The following is a 22,369-nucleotide window of genomic DNA, read 5'->3' on the forward strand; positions in this document are numbered from 1 at the left end:
ATGGACTGGCACCCCTTGCAGCATTCTGAGAATGTTTTGTTATGAGATGTCATGGCATTACAGTGGCAACCATTGCTGCTTCCCACCTCAGGGGACCTGGATACAGTTCCACTGCCTTGGCAGGTACCCCCTAAGGTAAGGGTAATCGGTAAGGTAGGAGTAATTGTGTGTATACCATACAAAGGACTGGCACTTTGTACAGAACACTAGTCCTGCCTTGTGCAGATGCTGACAGGGAAAACTTTTGTCCTGAGGTGTCATTTAGTCTGAAGATAGAAAAGCATCTTTATACCGATGACAATCCCATATTGGACTGCTAATTTAAACCAAATGGAATAACATATCCACACTCCAGCATCCATATTAGAGCAAATTGCGCTTAGTTCACATGATGACCACAAAGTAAAGACAACTAAAGACCTCCTACTCAAAGTTGACATTTTAGCATATTTTTCCAAGAAAAATACTCATGATTTTGGTTGTAACTTATGCACATGACTACTAAGTGACTGCTAAAATATCTGGGGATATGTGAACTTAAATGATGTCCCTTTTCATCTGCTGCAGTAATACATGATATTAGGCTAACACTCTATGAAATGAGGCATTAACATGTAGCATGGACACTGAATGGTGTGTCAGCTCTTCTAGGAGATTTAGGATATTAGTGGTTTGAGATACACAAAGTTCACCAAATGATTAATATTACAACCCGACTCCTGAAAATAAACAGTAGAAAAATTCCCATTAAAAAGATTCGAACTGGATCTTCTATGTGATCTGTGATCCTTACATGAACAAAGAGCCTGGAACTAAAAAAGAGCAATGTGGACATGAGCAACCCTGAAGTTCTCTCCTTTGGCCCAAACTTAATTGTGTGGTGCAGAAACATGCCATCCAACTGGCTGTTAGACTGTATGACTTTGGCTTAATTCTGGGCTCTGTGTGGGCTTTGGCCCTTTGTAGTTACCTGAAATGCTGAATTCTGCCAGTGCCTAACTGAGGGGCTGGTATCTTTTGACCTCCTCCTGCTTCTGTTACTCAATTTTTATTATTGAAGTTAGAAGGGTTTTTTTTTGTATTTGAAGTGGACAAAGCTGCACTGGCTCCTGTCTTCCACCAAATGTTTCCAGTATAGGTTCAGCTCACCCTTAATCTGGTTTGAAATAAATAGATTTAGATATCCTTGAGGTCAGTTGCAATTACTTGCACCATCCATTCCTCCTTTTCCATACCCACCTAATTAATTCTTATAATGCAAAATGAGTCTGCCATATTTTAGAAATTGACTCTAATCATTTGAGTAAGAAGGACCAGATTCATTATTAACTCCATCTCCTGCTTGTGTGTCCATTAATGTTCACAGAATAGCCGATATTAAGAGTCTTCACAATCCAGATGTTAAACCAGGCTAGCACATCTTATCTTCTTTCATTTGTTAACTCGATCCCTCCATGCTAAGGAAGAATCACACAAAAGGAAGCCGAAAGAGATGGAGAAAGCTGTCAAAATAAGTTGTTCATCCCCTAGCACAAGGCCCACAGATGGATATTTGTGCCCCTGGGTTTTTTGCAGATGCATCTCTCCAAAGATGAGCCCATGCTGATCAAGATGGGAAAGTGAAGTTCAAATGTTGCCATTGCTAAAAAGGGGTTACCTGTGAAAAGCCCTTGTTAGTGTAGGAGTTATCTTCAAGGTTGAAGCCAGGCCTCATTTTGGCTGGGTTTTGATGTCCTGTGCTCTCTAAATTATGTTGGTCTTGCTTCATTGGCACTCCATTACTACAAACGTTATATACAGTAGAGTCCTAAATAAAAGTAAGAACAGAAATTGTTTATGCACATAACAGTCTAAGTGAGCCTTTCACAAAATGCAATGGACTTTGTTATTTCAAATACAGTGTCAAAGTAGTTAACGGTGAAGCTATACTGTGTTTGTTGTTTCAAATCTAAGCATTTGCGGAGTCTGACAATTTCCCTGTCTCCAAGTTCTTTCAACATCCAAAAATTGTACAATGATAATTTTCATCCCTAATTGTAACTAGTATTAGAACTTCTATCAAGAACAGACTACTCAGACCAACAAAGCCTACTAGTTCTATCTACTTAATTCCTCCAAAACAATATCACGTTGAGTTCATAAGGTCCCAAAGTAATGTCCAGCACATTACTTGATAACTTATTTCTTGTGTCTATAGTTCTTTTTTTGAAGACAAACTTCCCAATGTTTGTGTGAGGTTTACTCTTAATCCTTATTTAAAAATGAAAGACAGCGCACTCAAAGGGGGAACAGGTGTGCATCCATGTGCGGTTCAGCCAATTGCATCATAAGAGCTTCGGGTATGTAATTATTGTACCTGTATCCCAATCATCATAAAAGGACATGAGCAGGATGGTGGGGAAAGACATGAACCTTATGTCGGGATTAGGAAAGAGAGACTCAGGAAGTGTCAGCAGTGCGGCAGTGAGGAGGCTGACTGGTCAGTGAGCCCCACGGAGGTTTGAGCAGATGCCACTCCAAGAGGTGGATCGTTCCCAGCTATGCACCACTGAGGAATGGGGAATGATCATACAAATCTCCTCTGGATCCTAGATACGCCAGATAGGAGTGTGAGAGGACGATGGAGCCAACGCAGATGTTGATGGAGGCAGCAGGATGTGGATATCTGGTTCTGAGAACTCCAACTGATGCCAAAGGAGGCAGTCTGAACGAGAACTAGAGAAAGGGTGCCTGTCCTGACTGCAAGACCTGATGGGGTGAGCAGGGGAGACAAGGAAGAAAGATGTGCTGGGCTGACAGAAAGGAAAAGGACAAGAATCTGATGTCTGCTTGGCTTAATAGTTGGTTGTAATGAACTTTTTATTGCTGGTTTTAACCCTCAAAGAAGACTGATTGTATAGATTATTTATATTTTATTTATACAGTAGAGTCTCGGTTATCCTACCTTCGCTTATCCAACATTCCGTATTATCTGACGTCCCACCGCAAAAAAAACCCAAAAAAACTCATCAATCGGCAACAGGAACTACAAGTTTAGCGTAGTCTATTTTTTGTTGCTCCCGCAGCTAATTAGTTACCCTGACTGTTCAGTGGTGCACCAATCTACACTATGACTCATGTGTCTGTCATTCGTCCCACCCTCACTCACTCACTGTCACGACTCACTACTCAGTGCAGCACAGTTTATCATTGTATGCGGATCGGTTTATCGTCTGTTACATACTTATGTGTCTGTGTGTGTTAATTTGACAAATGTTGTTTAAAAGTTTAAATTTATGCAAGTACAGTAGTATGGTGATGAAAAGAAAGAAAGTTGTTGTATCGATGGAACAAAAACTTGGGACAATCAAGAGACTGGACAAGGGAGAGCCAATGCAGAAGGTAGCTGATGACTTTGGCGCTGGACGGGTAACAGTAGGAGACTGGAAGAAGAAACGAATAGAAATAGAAAAATGGTGTGCATCAAGAGTTACGGAGGGTGCATTAAAAGAAAGAAAAACTATAAAAAAATGTGACTATGAAAATGTTAGTGAAGCTTTGTTTACACAGTTCAGGGACAAAGGTGTGCCTATTTCAGGGCCTATTTTACAGCAAAAGGCGTTGCATTTTCGTAATGAATTCAATGAAGGGGACCCAGATTTCACAGCAAGTGGTTGGCTCAACCGATGGAAGAAACACTATAGTATCCATCAGTTACATGTTTGTGGTGAAATACTATCATCGAATTTTGAAGAAATGGAAGCATTCAAGAAAAGATTTCAGAAATTTATTGTATCTCGCGAATATCGTATTCGTCTTAGGCATGACAAACGCCAGCGGCAGCGTGTCTATGAACCTAATTTAAAGTTAAGCTTTACACCCTGCTTTCCTATTCGTTTGCATAAGCACAGTCCTTCACCAGCAATTTTAACTTTGTTACAGCAATTTTAACTTTGTTACAAAGTAATCAAAAGTCTCGTTTATGCCCTGCGTCTTCTCATTAAACTTGTATCTCGCGAATATCGTATTCGTCGTAGGCATGACAAATGCCAGCGGTGGCCTGTCTATGAACTTAATTTAAACTTAAGGTTTACACCGTGCTTTGTTTCCACAGTAGCTGCACTTATGAATATGCTTGTGTGCGCCACTAGCTTCATATTCTTTTGCTGCCTTCTCAATTGTGTAATGCGTTTTTTGAACAGGTTTCATTCATTGAAGTGTTCACTACCCAAATCGGTACTCATGAATCTAAGATGTTTAACAGGCATTCCTGGTATTAATTTGTGGATTTGCCTGTGAATATTTAGCGGCGGTGTGTCTATGAACGTAATTTATACTTAAGCTTTACACCTTGCTTTCCTATTGATATGTGTACAAAGGCTTGTTCAGCTTCATAGAGTTGTTCCTTTCCTACTGCATCAATAAGCAGCTCGTCTTCCTCTTTATCTGAGACATCACACACTGCATGCATGGGTTTACCTTTCCCAGTCCTGCAAAGTCAGTTCACGTGAGCCGCTTGGAGTACATGCATCGAAGGTTCTCAGCTGTGCTTGTGCTATCTCATGCGATCTTGCGATGTCTACGGCTTTATTTAATGTTAGCTCAGACCCGGCAATGCATCTTCTCATTAAACTTGTATCTCGCAAATATCGTATTCGTCGTAGGCATGACAAACGCCAGTGGCAGCGTGTCTATGAACTTAATTTAAACTTAAGGTTTACACCGTGCTTTATTTCTGCAGTAGCTGCACTTATGAATATGCTTGTATGCATCACTCGCTTCATATTCTTTTCCTGCCTTCTCAATTGTGTAATGCGTTTTTTGTTCAGCGATCTTTGGAGCTCTTGCTTTTTGTGTGTGTACTGCGTTCACAGTCAGCTCACGTGAGACACTCGGAGTACATGCATCGAAGGTTCTCAGCTGTGCTTGTGTGATCTTGCGATGTCCATGGCTTTATTTAATGTTAGCTATGACCCGACACTTAAAAGTTTCTCTCGCACTTTTGCTGAGTTTGTGCCAAACACTAGTCTATCCCTGAACATCTCAGCTTCGTTTGCATAAGCACAGTCCTTCACCCGCGAATATTTAGTGGCAGCGTGTCTATTGGATTGCTGCCGACGGACAGCCTTATATGGGCAGGCACTCAATTACGTGGGAAGCGTGACAATGAGGGACACAACTCCGCCTCACACGGCGACCGAGCTGCAGGCTATGGCCGTATATATGTACGTAAGTAGGTTCCAGTTATGACCGTTACACGTAGAATTTCGAAATGAAACCTGCCTAACTTTTGTAAGTAAGCTGTAAGGAATTAGCTTGCCAAATTTTAGCCTTCTACCTACACGGGAAGTTAGAGAATTAGTGATGAGTGAGTGAGTGATCGAGTGAGTGAGTCAGTCAGTCAGTCAGTCAGTGAGGGCTTTGCCTTTTATTGGTATATACAGTATATATATATAGTGATGCATGGATGCCTGAGGATCATCTTCCAGGCTCAGACAATGTATGCAATACCCCACTCCATAGCTCTGAGTCGTTCAGTGAAGGCAGCTAAATCATGTGATACAACATAAGTTTGAGGGCTCCCAGAAGATGACATTTCAGTCTGAGGAACGCAATCTTGAATAAGGAGTTTCCTGACTCACATCTGGTCAAGAAAGCTGAAAGTTCTGAAAAGCTACAGAGACTATTGTACCACCACATGCTCATTTTTGTTGCATTTTTTGGACATTGGCAGTAAACAAGGTGGCCTACTCATTGGTGGTAAACATTGACATACCTACTTTTCTTCTCCCTCATTGCATTCACTATATACTGTATATTTATATATAACCTATGATATAGTTTCTGTGATTTTTAATGTTACCCATACACCCATTACATACCCTCGTGCTACTTGCTCATCTTGTGTATTGGATTTTTAAGTTTAGATGACTACTAAGCTTTGACATTACATCCTAGATTTTCCTAGTTTATTATGTTTGTTTTCACACTTACTATTATTTCTTTGTCATGTTGAACTCCACACCAACATGTCTCCTTATATTTTTGGGACCAGAAGCAAAAGAGGTTGCATACAGGCCGAATAAGAACTGGCTTTACGTCTTCCCCACGGACACGGCCTGTAAATACATAGGGGTTAGAAAAATCCTCCCACTGAAAGAGAGGGTCAGGTATCTGGAAACCTGACCTGTGATATCTGTGATAACTCTATATGGCAGTTTGATTTACCATCAAGAAATCAGTCTGTTTATTCATTTATTTTCAGTAACCAAACGAGCATCTATCAGGATTATTCTAAATCATAGTAAGAAGATCAATAACTCAGTACTACCTGTAAGCTGTGTGATCAGCAGACCAGTTATCATGGTGGCCACCCAGCCAATGGCACTGTAGTAAAGGTAGGACATTGAATAGAAGGTGTCAGCCAGCACAGGTCTACAGAAACAGAAGCAGGTATATGTTTACTCCCCATTTTGCCATATAAAACTTGAATTTCTAAATATACACACTTTCTTCTTGTTTCTCAATGCATGTCTGAAGCAATTCAACAAGTGACAGAATGCTGGTACCTGTTGATTTCCACAATGGGTGCCACAGTGCTTGCTTTGACTGTCTCGTTTGTGAGCATACATCCACTGGTGTTAAGAAACAAGGGAAGAGCTTTAACTGCTGGTGCTGGATAAATAAAGGCTCCAATGCCTACCCAGAAGGACAGGCTGATCCCCACCAGTAGGCCACTAGCAGCCCCCTGAAAACAGAGTGCAAATCATTATCAGTCATTCTTGTTTCATGTCTTTATATTACGGTATATTTTCTTTAAACATTTTCATAATTCTGTGTGATGAACTGCTTCTAAAAATGTAGGTGAATTACTATTATTTGTGGCACTTATATTAGACATTAAAACAGAACCCAACACAAATGTCATACTAATTTACAGACCACCAGGGCCATAGTCTTTATTCATGATAGTATCTTTTCTGACTTACTATAAATTAAAATCATGTAGTGTTGATAGAGGATTTTAATATTTATGTAAATGTGAAAACTGACACCTGTAGCAAATGTTTTACTCACCAGCTACACATGATAGGGTTTTGCCAAATTATTAATGGCCTGACTCACTGTCATAATCATAGATTGAATCTAATTACGATTTAGGTATTTAACTACTAAATTAATTTACTTCTGACCTACTTAATGTACGCCACTTTGACTTATTCTTGCCCTTACTAGTGCAATTGCAAATTAAATCAAGGACAGTGCAACATTCAGATATAAACTCTACATCAAAATTTATGGATATTTCAAGAACCTCAAACGTAATTAGGGAGAACAATATAGATCAGTCGATATGTGATTATAGTGAATCTCTGAAAGAGAGGTTTTGGCTGGACTAGCTCCCTTAAAAACAGAAGTGACTAAAAGCAGGTTTCAACATCCTCATGAAAATTAATCCTGTAGTGTCAAGCCCTGTTTCTTTGTACGCACTACCTTAGTAATTTTAATTTGATAACAGAGTAGGAAGACATAATTTTAATTTATTAAAAAAACACCTACCTGTCCCTTAACAGTACTTAATCAGTTACTGGCAAAGTTCCTATGCTGTTATCTATTTTCTGAGCTGTTTTCCCACCCACGTGAAAGACACCAGAGGTATTGATTAAAATATCTTGCCAGCCGTTGGCCTAGGACTCCAGAACTTTCCCTTTGATTTTTTCGTATAACTGGCCATGGACCAACCAAAGGTTTATATTCTCCAGGGATCTTGCTGGCTGGAAGTTTCATTTTCTTCACCTCTGGTACCAATTGGCCATGGCTCAACAATAACATCAATAGATATACACTGTTAGGATTCTTTTGTGTTATCAGATTGAAGTTCCTTTATTTACTGTGTGTTTAAATTAATCTGTATGTTTATGTGTGTGCATTTTGCAATAGATTTTACCTATGAATATGTTATAGTGCTCTTAGCCTACACTCTATGAAGAATACTGTACAAAAATAAATTGACGGGTTTTGACTTTACCTGACATTAATAATTAATACCCTCTGTGATCACATGTTAGAATTAGACCACTTTTCCTCTTGTGTGCCATAAAAGCAACTAGAGGAGGTTGGCATCAGGAAGTTATTTTCTGCAGAACCTCCAGGAAAGGGAAAAATCGCTAACCTTTTGAAATTGGAAAATGGCGGTTAAACTGGCAGAGAGGTAGCACTAATAACATTTTTAATGTATGATTTTATGTATTACAAACTGCACAGTTGCAGATTGGACTATTTTATCTTTTTTAAGTACAGGTAGGGTTACGAACATCTAACCTACGACATACGAACGGGGCCGGAGCTGCGACGCATGCGCCTCAGTAACTTCTGCTCCATCATCTCCTGCCTAGGGACGCTGCAAGCGGTGGCTGGACAGAGGCTGGAGGGGGGCGATTTCACTGCTTGCCCAGTGTAGTATCACCTCAGGCGGCTCCCGGCAACAAGCGGTTTCACTGCCCGCCTACCACACACGGCTGCCTGTTCATTCTAGGTGGACAGCTGGTAATGCTGCAAGCAGTGACCTGGTTGTGGCCGAACGGAGGCCATTGAGGGTGAACAGGGTGACGGAGGGTCACTTTGTAATGTGCCTCGGATGGCTGCGTGGGGCGGTGGTGCGGCGGACATTGCTGGCAGTATACTGTAGTGGAGGTGACTGTGAGGTGGGCTAGTGAACCGCCCCTCGCTGTCCCCATTCATTATCAATAGCAAGCCTGCTTGTACTGTTATGCACATAGCAGGAATTTGTCTCTTGTCAGTATAGGGTGGCCCAGATCTAATTATGCAGATTCAGATCGCTTGGATGACTTTGATTTATGCAGGGACGATTCCAGTTCAGCGCAAAGACGATTCTTCATGTCGTCAGTTCACACACTTCTCAATGTTCTGGGATTTTCCGGGTGATTTTCTATGTAATAAACTGAATAAGTTATAGCGTAATGAAAATTGCATAATTAGATCTGGACCACCTAATACATCAGACGTGTTGACGACGGGTGCCTTCTTGCTGTGATAGCGTGTACTGTGCTGTGCAGAAGAGCTCATCTTAAACTTTTGTCTTCACCCTTCAAGAATGTCTCTGAAACACAAATCTGATGCAAGTGCTGGTGATACAGTAAAGAAGAGAAAAACCATCACCATTGAAAATAAAGTAGAAATAATAAAAAGGTCAGAAAGAGGTGAAAATCCATCATTCATTGGCAGAGCACTTGGTTAAAATCGGTCAACAATAGCATTTATTAAAATTATGTACCTGTTCCGACTTACATACAAATTCAAGTTAAGTGCTAACCTACAGTACCTATCTCGTACGTAAACTGGGGACTGTCTGTACTTTTAAACTGAATTTCTATGCCTTCACTGTCAGACTTGTCCACGCACAGCTCACCTTCCAGTTAATCCACGGGAACAAGATACCCAGAGAAAACAGGCCAAGCATTGGTCCACCACACATCCCATGGATACTAAGTGCTGCCTGAGAGAGAAAGAGAGTAAGTCATGAGATCAGCCATGAAACACTTTTGTGTGTACTTATGCCCTGTTTGTCTATAAACTGTATGTTGCAAGTTGCAAAAACTCAAAGCGACCTGGCTGGCGTGTAGCACACATGCTAACCATTTGTGTTTTAATCCCCAAGCCAACCCCTTGGAAATGTCCACTAAATAGCCCGCTGATAAAAAGAGAGTTGCTAAGATACAATTAGTAGTAGATCAGGAGATGTGCTTCTCATTTATCATAGCCAGAAACAAATTACAAGAATTTGTTCACTAGAGCACTAGTATTCAACCAGAGCCAAAACGCTAATACGATAGAGAGTTCAGATGAGAAAACTGTTGTTCATCCACCAGAAAGCCGGAACCCAAATCAGTAACAAAGAGGTTGTGAGATGTCACAGCTTAGCTTGGTTTTAATCAGACACCACGTTTACGTTGTTCTAGATCTCACAGAGCCGTGAAGGCAACCCTAGGAGATCTTTTATGTCTCCATCAGTATCAGATGTGAGACAGAAATCAAATTTGGAAGGGGCACCAGTTTGTTTTTAATAACTGGTTTTTAAAGTCTTGTAGAAGCTACTAATTTCTTTTTTACATGAATATAATGCAGAAATCATTTTGCTCCATTTGCAAAGCATGATGTATGAATACTTTATATTAATAATGTCTTCTCATCTCACATAGCCTCCTTTCAAAACGATTATTCATTTTATAGTTTCAGGCAGATGAAGAAATAAATGGCTTCCTCACATCTTCAGCGCTGTCCACATTGCGTCTCACCTTTAACATAACATTTCTAAGCACGTACCTGTACGACTCCACCCATACGTGAGGCTGCTATTGCCATGGAAGTGCAGGCCACGCCAAATACTATGCCTAAAGAGAGAAATATGTTGAAATCACAACAGTACTTTCTTCATCTCAGAATTCGTACCCACCAAAATCTGATTAGCCACCAAGCCCCGTTCTTGATGCCCACATTGAATGGAGGTCTCTGCACAGCCAATTTCTTAATTTAGAAACATCTCATAGTTAGTAGAACATAGCATTTAATTAGACATTCTGTTCCTGGTGCTGGTTATCTTTTTGCTGTCGTAGGTGTGTATATTTAACTTTATATGGAAAATCAGTTAAATGTTTACTTGAGAAGAATGCATTAGTAACCCTCAATCATTTTTATTTCTTTTCTAATGAAGAGTGGCACTTCTTTCACGTCTTTAGTACAAAAATAGTTAAACGTTTGACTACATTATTATGATTCATTATAACTGGATAAAAAAAAGCAATTAAGTTAGGGTTAGGGTTAAATTCATATTCCCTTTAAGGTGTCTGCTTTGTATTTTAATAAAAATTTGATCACAAAAAAGCCATCTGCAGTTACAGACCTCTACTCTGAACTAAAGTAACTTACACAGGCCTTTGCAGATCCAAGTGCCCAGCTTGTCAGAAAGGTTTCTGAAGCAGCTCTTAACAAAGTCTTCGTACGTCACAGTGGCCAGAGCGTTGATACTAGCAGCTACAGTGCTACAAGGTAGGAAAACAGATCAATTAGAGTCTGTTGCTAGAAGACTCCATAATAACCTGAAAACAAACAAAAAATCTGGAGAATTCTGAAAGCGGCTGGAAGAGAACAGGGTGGCTTGATCATGACAAATGGGTCAGAGTCAAGCAAGTGGAGCAAAACAAACTGCTTGTGTTAATCCAGTGATGCACTCATGGCTCCGTAGAGTACTGTACCTGCAAAAATAACATCCTGAAAGGAGAAGTGTTTGATAAACATGTCACTTTCAAACATATCACCTCCTGCCTCTTTTAGAGATGCATTAACTTTGCTGTACCTTCTGCATCTCCATGTTTCATTGTTTTGTTTCCTTTAAAATTTGTGGGGGTTTTTAAACCTCCTGCCATGCTGTGCTACAGCAGAGTAGACAAATCACTCTCCATTTGGGCTCCAGCCTACCCAATTTTTATTTTATTTTATTTTTCTTTAAAACTCCCTCACAGTGCCACATGCTTGTTGGATGCCACATACCTTAATGTGCCACTAAATGCGCATGCCACAAAGAGCCCAGGAAGTCCTGGAAGATTTCCAAGTACCTCCATGACAAAGTACGGCATGATCTGAAAAAACAAGTAGCAATACAATATGAGACGTTGTTGTACAGTCTGCCACTTCTTATCAGTTTAAGATGTTGGTTTAGTCTCACCTAAACACCTAAACATCACAGCACAGCTTCTAATGTGTTCCATTATAGCAATTACAACACAATTGGATGTCCCATAACATCTGATAGTGGAATTCATCAAAATACTTCCTGGAGAAAATTACCAAGAAATGCACAGTAACATTTTTTTCAAGTTGATTCTAAAAAGTGCAGATGTCAGAAAATGTCAGTAATGTATGCACAAATAAAATTGTGGCCTCTAAATAAATAAAATCTAGCAGTAGATCTAGATATCTGTCACAAAGTTAGTTTTACTAAATGTTGAGCAGGGATGCCTAGCCCTCTCAAGCATTCAAATGTTGGATATTAATAAAGAAAAGCAGTAAGCATTCTTTTAGCCAATTGATCCCACTTCTGCCACCAAATGTTGCAGGGCAGCCCCAAAAAATGATTGTGCATGAAAATGGAACATCGCAACATTTCAGTATTGCTTGATTTGTTGAAGAAGACCAATCCTGGACCTTATTTTGCATTTGGCTTTGTTGACCTCTTGGCTGCTTTTGAAAAGAATGATCACAACATCTTAACAGGATTGCAATAAAAATAAAAGATGACATAAAAATGTGATATTAATGTGATGGCATTTTTATTGCTAATCTGTGTTGCAACCTCTAGTAAACACTGTTCTACCTGTTGTATACAAATAATTTGTCAGTCAGTCAGCCTCCAAGCCGCTATATCCTAACACAGGGTCACGGGGGTCTGTTGGAGCCAATCCCAGCCAGCTCAGGTGCAAGGCAGGAACAAACCCCGGGCAGGGCACACACACACCCACACACCAAGCACACACTAGGGACAATTTAGGATCGCTAATGCACCTAAGCAAATTGGACTGTGGTAGGAAACCCACACAGACATGGGGAGAACATGCAAACTCCACGCAGGGAGGACCTGGGAAGTAAACCCAGGTCTCCTAACTGCGAGGCAGCGGCGTTACCACTGCGCCACCATGCCGCCCTTCAAATAATTTGTTTTTGCACATTTGAGTTATTCTATTATTATTTGCCTTTTGTTTTTTTGATGGTCACTGTCATTTTGGAACAGTCTTTGAATGGCTACAGCCATATTGTTTATTGGTCACTATTTCCAATGCCAAGAGACATGAGCTCTTGTGGCATACTGTGCCATAGTGCCTGCCTTTATATGCTTTTAGTATTCTTAAAATATCAGCTACTCAGGGGCAGATCTACCATTAGGGCATGCTGGGTTCTTCCTGTGCACTCAGTACAGGTACAAGGTTTAGAGTTTCGTTTACAATTTGAAGGTTTTCATTTGAGACTCGCCCTCATATTTTGATTTTATGTCAATGTATTTAGTCATGTAATATAGAGTTTCAGGGGCAAGTACTCCAGATCAGTATTGTTAGTTGCTGGAAAGCATTCAGTTTTTTGGGTTCCTGCTTTTGATTCTTTACTTTTGTTTTGTCGTTTGTTTGTTTTTTGCTAGAGGACTGGATTTTGTTGCTTGTGCTGTTTGTAAGCAAACCCTGTGTTTCACCTTTTTTCTTGTTTAAAGATTTCTCTTTTTTAATAGTAAACTTCCTTATTTTCAAAGAGCCAGAGTTTTCACTGGTTTTTTTTTTCTCTCTCCCTCCTTGTTAATTTTGGGTACTGAACATTATAAAGATTGCTTTGCAGTTGGGCTTTAACCGTTCTTGGGTCCATGTTAACTTCAGCCCCACTTACAGTTTGAAGGAAAACCTATTTTTGAATACTAGGCCTTAGCAAGCCTGGGCCTAGAGTTTGGAATTCTAGGTCTTATTTTGGTATGCATGTGGCAGGAGATCAAAACGTGCACATATCTGTTAATTTTTAAAGAATCTGTTTCTTTAAACAGTAGTATATGTAAACTCCGCACCCATCCCTCCTTCTTATCCTTAGTTCGGAGGCCATGGTTCTGTCTTTCTTGTGTATATTTCACCTACATAATGTATTCCTCTGTCACTTTTTCCTTTTGGCCTGCATACACTCTTCTACACTTCTTTGCCTAAACGCAAAATATTAAGTTACTGAGGGCACGCAGTGAAAAAGGCACAGTAAATTAATAATTCACTCACGGAGTGCCTACCTACCTGGTCAGGAGCTGAAACAAATCCAGCGGCCAAGGGGTCACAGTTCATGTAGTAAGCATACATAACAAGTCCTGAAAATACTGCACATCCAGCAATCACAATTAGGCCAACCAAATTCAGGTAGAGAGCTCTGCGGGACAAAAGTAAGTTGAACAAATGAACACACATTACATACTGTACATGTTTACATTTAGATTTTCAATAAATTGATTTGTTCATCTATTGTCTGTTGTGCCTTAATGTTATTGTCTAGGAAGTATCCAACAACGGACAAGTGACCAGCCCATGGCAGAGTCAGCTGACAAATGCCAATCAACCCAGCCTTCATGTGTGTAGTTTGTGGGAGCAAACCAAAACATCAGGTCACAATATGACTGTGAAAATTCAAACACGGTCCCTGGAATTATGAGAAACCAATGCTAGCTACTATACCACCATGCTGTACTAAATTGACCTTTTTTTTCTTTCTTTAAATGGTCTAATAAGAGTGTTTATTGCTAACTATAAATGCCAGGCAAGTAAACACGATAAAGAAAAGTCCCATCATAGGATGCCCATGTGATAAGTGCTTGGTTACTGACACACGACCACCAACAAGGGTCATTATGCACCAAAGTAATGGATGAAACCTCATAAATAATTACTCCTGTGGTTTAGATGTACATGGTAGACAATAAGGAGCAACTACCGAAGAAGTAAGAGTGAGCCAAGCCATTAAGTGGATTCAAGGAGACCCCTTATATTAGACATGGCTTCCTGTTCCTCACTGTAAACTACAAGTGTCCGGGATGGCCCAGTCCTTTAAGGGAGACTTGGAGTTCAGGGTTGCTGGAGATCCTAGGATCCTGATGACAGACTCAAACATTTAAACCTGTTCATTCCCAAGCAGAGGATACTGTGTGGGGACCAAATCCAAGTATTTAAAATCCTCAAAGGCATTTATAAAGTAGATCCAGCAACATTCTTGTGTCCAAAGGATGAATCAGATATCTGAGAACTTCAGTGGAAATTCAGGGGAAGTGCATTTAAAACTGAAGCCAGGAAGCATTTCTTTATGCAAAGAGTTGTGGGACTCTGGAACAAACTACTGAGCCATGAAGCTGAAGCAGAAACCTTGACAACCTTTAAGAAGAATGTGGAGGAGATATTGGAACAACTTAGCTATTAGCTAAACAAACAGGCTTGATGGACTGAATGGTCTCCTCTCATTTCTCCAATCTCTTATATTCTAAGAAAATTAAAATAAAGGATATGTGTTTATTAAATCCTTACTCTTGGTTTTGTTAATTTACACTTTGCTATAAAAATTAATTGTTGTAAAAAATATTTACGCAAACAAGGCTGGCCTAAAACAACCTGGCAACAAAATGTGACGAATGAGTTGAAGGAGATGGACCTAACATGGGGTGAAGCAGAACACGTAGCTCAAGACGGGACCAGATGGAGGCAAATCGTTGACGCCTTATATACCTTTTGGCAATAAGAGGATTACAATAATCTGAAAATCTAATCTAATAAATAATACGTTTTTCCATGTTGAGACTTGCGGGAAGGTGACCTGGAGTGCCTCGTAAAGTTTTTTGCTTGGGGCTCCCAGATTCCCTAGAATGGCCTCTGCCCTGTGGGCATCGCTGATGAAAGTAATAGATTGCACATTCTGTACACAAAGATGCGTATGTTTCTTAACGTTTGCGGTAAATACACAAAGGGGTGCCATTTGTGTTACTGAAGGGGTATGCGCTCTGGACACCAAGGGGGACCAATAATATCAACTACCCACTATGGACATTGAGGTGGAAACATCTGTCCACACCATGTAAGGCTCTAGATGGGCTTGGACCACTAACTTGTGGTTAGAATGGGAGCAGTCTGCTCATAGTGACCTGGCAAGAAAATGTGAAAAGAAGGTGACAAGCCACACTGTCATAAAGAGCTTTAGTGTTTAAGCATGATGCCAAAGATGTGACCGACTCATGAAGGGGATGGTGGCTCAACTTCACAAATGCTGCTGTATACACCCTACTTGCTTTTTAAAGCTGTGGAGGTGCCAGGGCTGGTGACTGTGTCATGGCTTACCCGATTGCTGCCAAAACCCCAACATGGCTGTTCTGTCTTTTCTCCTGATTTGATTGTTGTATGTGGAGTGAGAATGACTCGGTCTCCACTTGTGTTGTGTCGTGACCAACTGTGGCTATAGCAGACTGAAAAGCTCCTGTGCTACATCCACAGAACAATAGCGTAGCTTCAGTAATTAAGCTCTGAAAAAGCTATCTGCATTTTAAAATGGTGTTTTATTTTTAGAAATACTTCATCATTTCATTCTTAAATAAAAAAAAATTGTGAGTACTGAGCAGCTATTGTTATTATTAAAAATATTGGCAGTGATGAACTCTATTTTAGTAATTACTGGTTATTATTTATTCCTAAAATACTTGCTTATTTTGTGTTATGATTAGGAAAGTCAGGCAATAATTAAAATCCATTTTCATTTAACAAACAAATACAGGTGGTTTTTGCCCAATTGATTTTATATTTTGCTTAAAAAACTCAGTGTGACAGCACTAGCAAGTGTAAGCTAGTATGTGTAAGCACAAAAAGTGCCTTTGTCATGACTGCAGCAAAAACAGAAGAGGGTAGGTAAAGAGCATGGCCTGCGTAGGGGGGCCTTCACATATGCTTGTGCTACACTAGTGGACATTGGTGGAATAAAGGGCCGAGGACCACTGCTCTAAACTTATATCTTCTTAGTTCTTTGGCTTTTGCTTTTATTTAAGTGCTGCTCACAAGTAGCCCCTCCAGGCTATAGTGACAGTAATTTTTTTTGTTAAAAGTGTAGTTTTGCTATTACAGGTGGTAGTCTCTTGCTACTTTTTCGGTTGCTTTGATTATCTTCTAAATTCATGAATTCTTTCTGAAAGTTCCAGTTTTTTGTAATGATGAAGCTTCAGTCATTTTCCACAGTGGAGTCTCACTTAGACTTGGGTGCACACGACTGTTAACAGAAGTCCTACATTGCTTTGAAAACCAGGTGATCAAGGTCGACAAGTGGGTCCTGTGTATCGCCTCAAACGTGACATACACATTCAGGTGATGTTTAGGTCCATCAGAACACATTTGGGACTCACATTTTGGCCTGCTTCTCTGACTTGCAGGAGATGCACCTCTGGATGGTGGATTGATTGACGCCGTAGATGCCGAGCCATGTGAATGTGCCTCCAATGGTCAGAGTCCAAAATGTGTGTCGCCGCAGTGGATCTATGTCAAAGCTGAAAACAAGAAGGAATCATTGATAGGGTCATAGCTTGGTGATCTACACATTTTTACATTTTTTTTTTTTTTTGCCATATACGATCATCTCATCTCATTTTAGATGGGTGATAATACAGAACACATTCTAGCAATAAAGCTAAAACCGAATAGAGCAACTACTTTATTAGAGGGCTCTCTCTGGAAGCGTGGGTTCATATCCCACCGCTGACACCAAATGTGACAAAGCAGGTTGGCTCCACTCTCCCAAAACCATATTGGGAGCCTCTTGAACTCACATCGGCTCTAACGTAACTAAGGGAAGGGCCTTGGCAAGCAAGGACACACAGTCAGCAATGGATGGGTGTACAAGTGCAGGTACATTTATTAAAGCAATCCAAATAAACAGTGCCAATAGTGCATTGCTTTTTCCCTCAAAAAAAGTAAAATCCAAACATTCAATGAATAACAAAGTGAAGTTTGAAATGCAATAAATAAGTTAAAAAGCAAATGTAAAACAAAGTCAGACATCCCAATATAAAATCTATAAATTCGAGGGCTCTATGCTGTACCCTTTCTCCTTTGTTTCTATACCACAGCTCCCGTCCTGCTGCCCTCCTCCATTTAACCTCTGTCCTAATCTCTCTCTATTTCTTTTACTTTTCTTCAGCCCAGTATGTATAACACCATCGTCTCCCCAGCTCACCAATAACAGGTCTCATGGTCGGTGGAAACATCAGCAGCTGCAGTCCTTTTCAACTCCGACTTTCGACACAACTGCCTCTGTTGCCTTGTCTGCCATGTCGGTTCAAGCCGGCTGTCCCGTGTTCCTTACACTCAAAACTGACACATTATAGATTCCAAGGGAGATTCTCCATTTTTCTCTGCTACCCCTCTGCTGTTCAGTGGAGAACCGATCTGCCCCAAAAACGACGATCGCTTGTTCCTCCACGGGGCCCTGATCGCCTGCCTCAACTACTCAGTACTGGCTGATTGAAAAATTCCAAATTGCTCTTTTTCCTTCTTTTGTTTTCTCCTTTCTGTTAAGTTAAACTCCCCTTCTACACTTTTGGGGGCATAGCGTCTCACACGCAGACTGCCAGGGCCAATGAAGCAATCAAGACAGACCAAACCCTCACGCGCCCCGTCACAACTGCTTCACCAACCCCACATAGCCACATTCAAGCAAGCACACCTATGGCCTGTGATTTATTTATTTATTTATTTATTTATTCATTCATTTATTTATTCAACAACTGACCAACAATTGCTAAGCAGCAGACACTTTATATCGCAGTCACTGAGCTGTGGGAAGAAATTCAAATGAACATTTGTGCCATTGTGTCTCCCTTCTGGCTTTGTAGCTCATGTACATTTGGTTTTCTATAAAATTCAACACAATATGAAATTAAATCTGAAGGTAGATTTACAACAAAAACAGACTTACTCCATGACTTGAAGTCGCCCACCACGTTCAGCCCTTTCCCACACATTGGAAAAGCCTCCATTCACCAGGGTCCCTTGAATTAAGATGGTCAGAAATCCAGTGATCATAACAATCATCTGAAAAGCGTCAGTCCACACTACTGCCTTCAATCCACCCTAAGGATGATAAACCATCACGAGAAGGCATTATGGGAGTTAGAGTTCACATTTACTTTTTTCTTCCAACCCTTGCTTTGAATATGAATGAACTGCACTCATGTTGCTTCCAAATTGTGATATTATGATAGAGTAGGTGAGGCCCAGTGGTCCAAAAGCTAGTACCCACACCCTGGGAGTAAGCAGTTGTCTATAAAGAGATGGTCAGACTGTTTAATGAGTACAGTAAATAAAGAGGAACCCCCAACCTATGACCTGTATAATAGCCCCATAGCATGGCCAGGAAACTCCCCAGATCTTAATCCCACTGTAAACTTGTGGTCAATCCTCAAGAGGTGGGTGGACAAACCAAAACCCACAAATTCTGACAAACTCCAAGCTTTGGTTATGCAAGAATGGGCTGCCATCAGTCAGGATTTGGCCCAGAAGTGGACTGAAAGCATGCCAGGGTGAATTGCAGAGATCTTGAAATAGATGGGCTCTTTGCATAAACTTAATGTAATTATCAATAATAGCCTTTGCAACTTATGAAGTGCTTGTAATTATACTTACGTATACCATAGAAAGATCTGACAAAAAGATCTAAAAACACTGAAGCAGCAAACTTTGTGAAAACCAATACTTGTGTCGTTCTCAAAAGTGTTGGCCACGACTGTACAAGCTGTAGCAGGTCAAGTGAGTGCACAGGCCACTCCATGTGAACCGAGTGTTCATCTGTATAATGTTTAGGTTTGTCCATCTGTCGTGTGATTGTTTTAGAACTGCTGGCACTAAAAACATTGATCTTGGTCATAATGAAAAGCTTATGATCTGATACATTCTGGAAATTAAAAAAAAAAAAAGATTATTGGCAATCTTGGCAAAGTGACTTGAGAGTATGGCTTTATTATGGCAAAGTGATTGCAGGAGTGAGTGACATGGCGGGAAAAAAAATAACAATGGAATCTGCTATGCGCACATAGTTCACATATAAGTGAACATGATACTTGTGATGAGACATTTGATCAAACATGTTACACGTGGCCCTGCGGTGGGCTGGCACCCTGCCCGAGGTTTGTTTCCAGCCTTGCGCCCTGTGTTGGCTGGGATTTGCTCCAGCAGACCCCCGTGACCCTGTAGTTAGGATATAGCAGGTTGGATAATGGATGGGTGGATCTGCTTAGCATTGAGGAGACTGCAGAGCTTAATTACATGACTAAGAACATCATAATAGGAAAAGGAAGAGGAAGAGCAATAACATCTGCTGAGCATCAAGTGCAGGATACAGAATTCCAGAACGAGAAAGACAGAGAAACGCATGCTGACAATTGAGAAGACCATCAAACATGTTTATCATAATCAAGGGTGTGTTCCTACGTGGACAGCGAGATAACCTGTGGTCATGTGTTTATGATCAAAAAACCAAGTGATAACCAATATAATGGCAGAAAGAAAAAGAAGAGCAGCAGCATCTGCTGAGCACAAAGCATATAACAGAAGGCAATTAAGCGATGAAGAATAATAGACAAGCAAGAAGTAATCCTGAACAAAGCCTGATATGTTCTGGAAATGCATAAAATTTAAGATCACACAAACCTGGTGGCCAGAAAAGTTTATTGTGACAACAGCATGGTTCTGGCAAGCTCTTCTATTGTTAATCGCTCACAACATGGTACATACATGTTTAGAATTCCTAATCAAGTGTAAGTATTGTATTTATTAATCTTTGAACTTTATTAAACATACATCAAGGATGGTAAAGTGATCTGTATTTGTGTGATCAACAAACCAAGTGCTAACTGCCACAAAAGCAGTAAAAAGAGCAGCAACATCTGCTGGGCATCAAGCAAATTTCTGAGGGCTCTTAAGTGATGAGGAATGAGAAGGAGTTAGAAGACAAGACACTGAAGCACATGGACAAGAAAGAAGTATTCCTGAATATACAGTAGAGCGACTGAGTGGTTGACAAATAAGATGGCTCATAGGCGTGCAAGACAAAGTCCACGAAACAGAATGCAAGAAACAGAGAAACACATGCTGACAAATAAGAAGATTGTCAAATAACTGAAACTTCCAACCATATGCACACATAGTTCTTACATCCTTAGCTCAATGTCTGTTTGAAGAGCATTATTTATCAAAGTTACATCAGCTCAGTGTCAAGCTGTATTTTGTAATGGTGCAAGCAAAAGATTATGTTGCCAAAATGGAACTGTCCATCTGGCTCTGAATAAAATACATTAGAACGTCTAGAGGAACTGAAAGAAGGCCATCCATCCATTATCCATCCCTCTATATCCTAACTACAGGCTCACGGGGGGTCTGCTAAGGCCAATCCCAGCCAACACAGGGCGCAAGGCAGGAAACAAAGCCTGGGCAGGGCGCCAGCCCACCACAGGGCGCACACACACACCAAGCACACACTAGGGACAATCTAGGATCGCCAATGCACCTAACCTGCATGTCATAAGAAGTGTCAACAGCCCCTTATCTTTAACTTGGTTTTATTTACATTTTAATTTACGACCATGGGTCCATGTGTTTCTCTAGTAGGGTATATAATGCTGCTTATCCGTGGTAGAGGACCACCAGAAGTTACAAGATCTCACACGGTAGAGGACAGTCAGTAAGGTAAACTATTTTCTTAACGTGATATTTTCAGCCCTGCCTGTGTGGTTCACAGTAATTGAATCCTCAAGCTGGGTCTGCTTTGCCAGATTCTGTTGATTTGCTGTTTGCTGTTTGGATTGTAAGAATTGGATAATGTCATAATTGTATATTTCAGTGTCTCTATTTCTTGTTGAGTATCTGTTTCAGATTTTGTTACTCAAATTCAGCGAATATAATTACATCTGCTAAGGGCAAAAAGACCTGGATAATGCTACTTCAGAAAATTTTGTAAAAAGCCAAAGATGATAATAACTTGGAAAAAAAAAGCAAGCTTATGCTGTGGTTTGCCCATTTTGTAAAATGTTGTATATTTTGGAAAGAACAGCAGGAATTTTCAATCAAAAACCTTAAAAATGATGCCTGAATATACCGATTCTATCCACTCTGTTTGTTTGTAATTTAAGAGAATGGATACGGGGCCATGGTGTCCACTTTTTGGAAGTTTGTTTGTCTTTACTACTTGATCTTGGCATATAGTATGTTACTTTTGATTTGTCTCAGTGTGCGCAGATGGGGGGGCGTTTCAGGCGTTGATGTAGAGGGGCACCATGGGCTGTTGGGTATGAGATGTTGTATTGCTAAGCTCCTGAATCATAACTGAATTGTACTTCCTTTGGCTAGCAACTAGTATCATGTTTTCAGGGCAGAGAGACTGCTAAGTCAAGAAAATTCTAAAGGCATAAGAGCCAGGCACTCTCCAGTCGTGTATTCTAGACGGATGTTGTCGATAAAAGAGCCTGAGCCATAGATATCACTATTCTTTCATGTTTCTCCACGCACATGAACAAGCCTGACCTCTCTTTCACATGCCATCCAAAAGCTGACGTGTGTTACTTTCACGCCAGCCGTAAAGCACATTTTCTGCATTTTTCTGAAAGGAAACCAGTTAGAGGCCGCAAGGTCAAAATGACCTAACTACTCACTCATGGGTTCCTTGATCATCACAAAGCAGGAGACAACTGATCCGCCAAATTCAAAGATGACTCAGAAAAGAGGACAACCTTACTCATCAACCGTGAAGGCGACAGCCAGGTTTGAATGTGAACCGGGTCTCTTGGAGC

The 22,369-nt window shown here is 40.5% G+C and overlaps 1 protein-coding gene across 1 annotated transcript in view; it reads right to left on the minus strand.

Annotated features, from left to right (window-relative positions):
- Positions 1 to 426: 426 nt before the first annotated feature.
- slc5a12 (solute carrier family 5 member 12) overlaps positions 427 to 22,369 on the minus strand; it is a 34,556-nt gene continuing 12,613 nt past the window's right edge. The window contains exons 5-15 of the mRNA XM_039749752.1: positions 18,505 to 18,659; positions 16,937 to 17,077; positions 13,812 to 13,941; positions 11,548 to 11,636; positions 10,927 to 11,039; positions 10,324 to 10,391; positions 9,410 to 9,496; positions 6,549 to 6,727; positions 6,311 to 6,414; positions 5,974 to 6,098; positions 427 to 1,807 (exon numbers count right to left, since the gene is read on the minus strand). Coding sequence (XP_039605686.1) covers positions 1,643 to 1,807; positions 5,974 to 6,098; positions 6,311 to 6,414; positions 6,549 to 6,727; positions 9,410 to 9,496; positions 10,324 to 10,391; positions 10,927 to 11,039; positions 11,548 to 11,636; positions 13,812 to 13,941; positions 16,937 to 17,077; positions 18,505 to 18,659 — 1,356 coding nt within the window. The 3' untranslated portion in view covers positions 427 to 1,642. The remainder of the gene's footprint in view (positions 1,808 to 5,973; positions 6,099 to 6,310; positions 6,415 to 6,548; positions 6,728 to 9,409; positions 9,497 to 10,323; positions 10,392 to 10,926; positions 11,040 to 11,547; positions 11,637 to 13,811; positions 13,942 to 16,936; positions 17,078 to 18,504; positions 18,660 to 22,369) is intronic.

Source organism: Polypterus senegalus, chromosome 1 (genome assembly GCF_016835505.1).
Source record: "Polypterus senegalus isolate Bchr_013 chromosome 1, ASM1683550v1, whole genome shotgun sequence".
In the NCBI taxonomy this organism is placed as follows: Eukaryota; Metazoa; Chordata; class Cladistia; order Polypteriformes; family Polypteridae; genus Polypterus; species Polypterus senegalus.